General features: G+C 47.6%; 1 protein-coding gene across 1 annotated transcript in view; it reads left to right on the top strand.

The window, feature by feature from the left end:
- The window catches only part of LOC117964825 (E3 ubiquitin-protein ligase CBL-like), a gene marked incomplete at its 3' end in the record, with an annotated part of 1380 nt that extends 490 nt beyond the window's left edge, over window positions 1-890 (top strand). Inside the window, 1 exon segment of the mRNA XM_059019576.1 lies at window positions 522-890. Within this exon segment, the coding sequence (XP_058875559.1) occupies window positions 529-890 (362 nt within the window).
- Window positions 891-2500: the final 1610 nt, after the last annotated feature.

The raw sequence follows: 2500 nt of genomic DNA on the forward strand, positions 1-2500 counted from the left end.
AGAACCGGCACTCACACAGGAACGACACACACACACACACCGAGACACACGCTGAGACACACACACACACACACCGAGACACACGCTGAGACACACACACACACGCTGAGACACACACACACACACACACCGAGACACACGCTGAGACACACACACACACACACCGAGACACACGCTGAGACACACACACACACGCTGAGACACACACACACACACACACACACACCGAGACGCACCCACACACTGAGACGCACCCACACACTGAGACGCACCCACACGCTGAGACGCATCCACACACTGAGACGCACCCACAGACGCACCCACACGCTGAGACACACACACACACACCGAGACACACACCGAGACACACACACACACACACCGAGACACACACCGAGACACACACCGAGACACACACACACACACCGAGACGCACCCACACGCTGAGACGCACCCACACACACACACACCTCAGAGAGCTTCGCTGCTACTTTCAAAATCAGCTTTGCCGCTCGTTGCAGCTGAGTGATGGCATCGGGAGGGGGGGGGACGGCCCCGCGGAGAGGGTCCGGGGCCTCTGGGATGGTCGTGGCCCCCGTGGATCAGAGGACGGTGGACAGGACCTGCAGACACCTGGAGAAACTGAACAAGCTGTGCCAGAACCCGAAGCTGGGCCTCCGGAACAGCCCGCCTTACCTCCTGGAGCTCGTCCCGGACTCCCTGCAGCACCTGCAGCTCGTGGTGGAGGTGGGGAAGCTGCGGAGGGAGCCCCTCTGGCAGCAGGAGTACTTCTGTGTGTACCTGAGGAATCTGCAGAGCAAAACCCAGCAAGCCATCAGGATCTTCAAGGAGGGCAAGGATAAGATGTACGAGGAAGGGTCGACCCCAAGGTGAGTGACGGACAGTTATTATTATTATTATTATTATTATTATTATTATTATTATTATTATTATTATTATTTTTTATTTCTTAGCAGACGCCCTTATCCAGGGCGACTTACAATTGTTACAAGATATCACTTTATTTACATACAATTACCCATTTGTACAGTTGGGTTTTTACTGGAGCAATCTAGGTAAAGTACCTTGCTCAAGGGTAAAGCAGAAGTGTCCCCCACCTGGGATTGAACCCACGACACTCCGGTTAAGAGTCCAGAGCCCTAACCACTACTCCACACTGCTACCATTACTCCACACTGGACAGTGCAGCAGCGTGGTTATCTGCCAGGAAACATCGAGAGAGGTCCTTTTATAGAGCCTTCAGTTAATAGTTTGATTTCATGCTCATCAGAACTACAGGAGAAACGGGCTGGGGGTCAGCATTATTTAGCAGAAAGTATGGAGAATAGCTGCTTGCTGTGTGTGTGTGTGTGTGTGTGTGTGTGTGTGTGTGTGTGTGTGTGTTTTTTGCAGTATTTGTTTTTCAGGGAAACAGTTACATTGTATTTTTTTTTTTCAAAAACTTGACTAGCTCGCTTCTTTGAAGCCCCGAGTCTAGCCTGCTAAAATCCAAATCGCATGTAAAGCAAACAGAAAGACAGCTGTCGTGCAGGTCTGCAAAACGTGTCCTTATATGGTAACACTTTCAAAATAACGTACCCGCTTACTCTCGCGATCTGCAGCGTTGGTTGCAAAGTTTCTCAATCGCTTGAGCACGTTTCTCGAAACATTATCCACTTTTTGAAAACATTTAACACAACCCCCCCCCCCCCCCACGCAAACTGTAACATGTTTTGCAAAATGACACATTTCATTTGCAAAAGGCACAAAGACTCTCAAAACAGCAAATACGTTTCCCAAAATCAAATAATTCCATCAAAACAGTATCATTTGTCATCTAATGAAAAGTTCTTTCTACCAGCCGTTTCACAATGGCATGATCAATACGAACTATGAGCATCAGTGAGACGTGGTCGGCCCTGAGCAGATGCTCTCTGTGTCCATGGTCTGGTTCTTGATAATAACTGTAAATGGTAGGTAAACATTTCACCCCAGCATGAGCTGTATTCATGTTCTCTGAGTTTACTTATTTCAAGAAGACCAAAGTAGAAAGAATTTCACTCAACAGCAAAAAAATACTTTGACAACAGATTTGACTTTATCCATTTGCAGTAGTGTTCCTGATACATCGAATGATGCTGGAAATATTATTATTATTATTTGTTTATTTAGCAGACGCCTTTATCCAAGGCGACTTACAGAGACTAGGGTGTGTGAACTATGCATCAGCTGCAGAGTCACTTACAATTACGTCTCACCCGAAAGACGGAGCACAAGGAGGTGAAGTGACTTGCTCAGGGTCACACAATGAGTCAGTGGCTGAGGTGGGATTTGAACCGGGGACCTCCTGGTTACAAGCCTGTTTCTTTAACCACTGGACCACACAGCCTCCTACTGGACCACACAGCCTCCTCATACATTACAGTAAACACAAATCAAGTCCAGTGAAGATAATCAGGACCAAGCTGGTAGTTTCGACAAAAACAACAAAAAAGTAACA

Source organism: Acipenser ruthenus, unplaced genomic scaffold (genome assembly GCF_902713425.1).
Source record: "Acipenser ruthenus unplaced genomic scaffold, fAciRut3.2 maternal haplotype, whole genome shotgun sequence".
Classification (NCBI taxonomy): Eukaryota; Metazoa; Chordata; class Actinopteri; order Acipenseriformes; family Acipenseridae; genus Acipenser; species Acipenser ruthenus.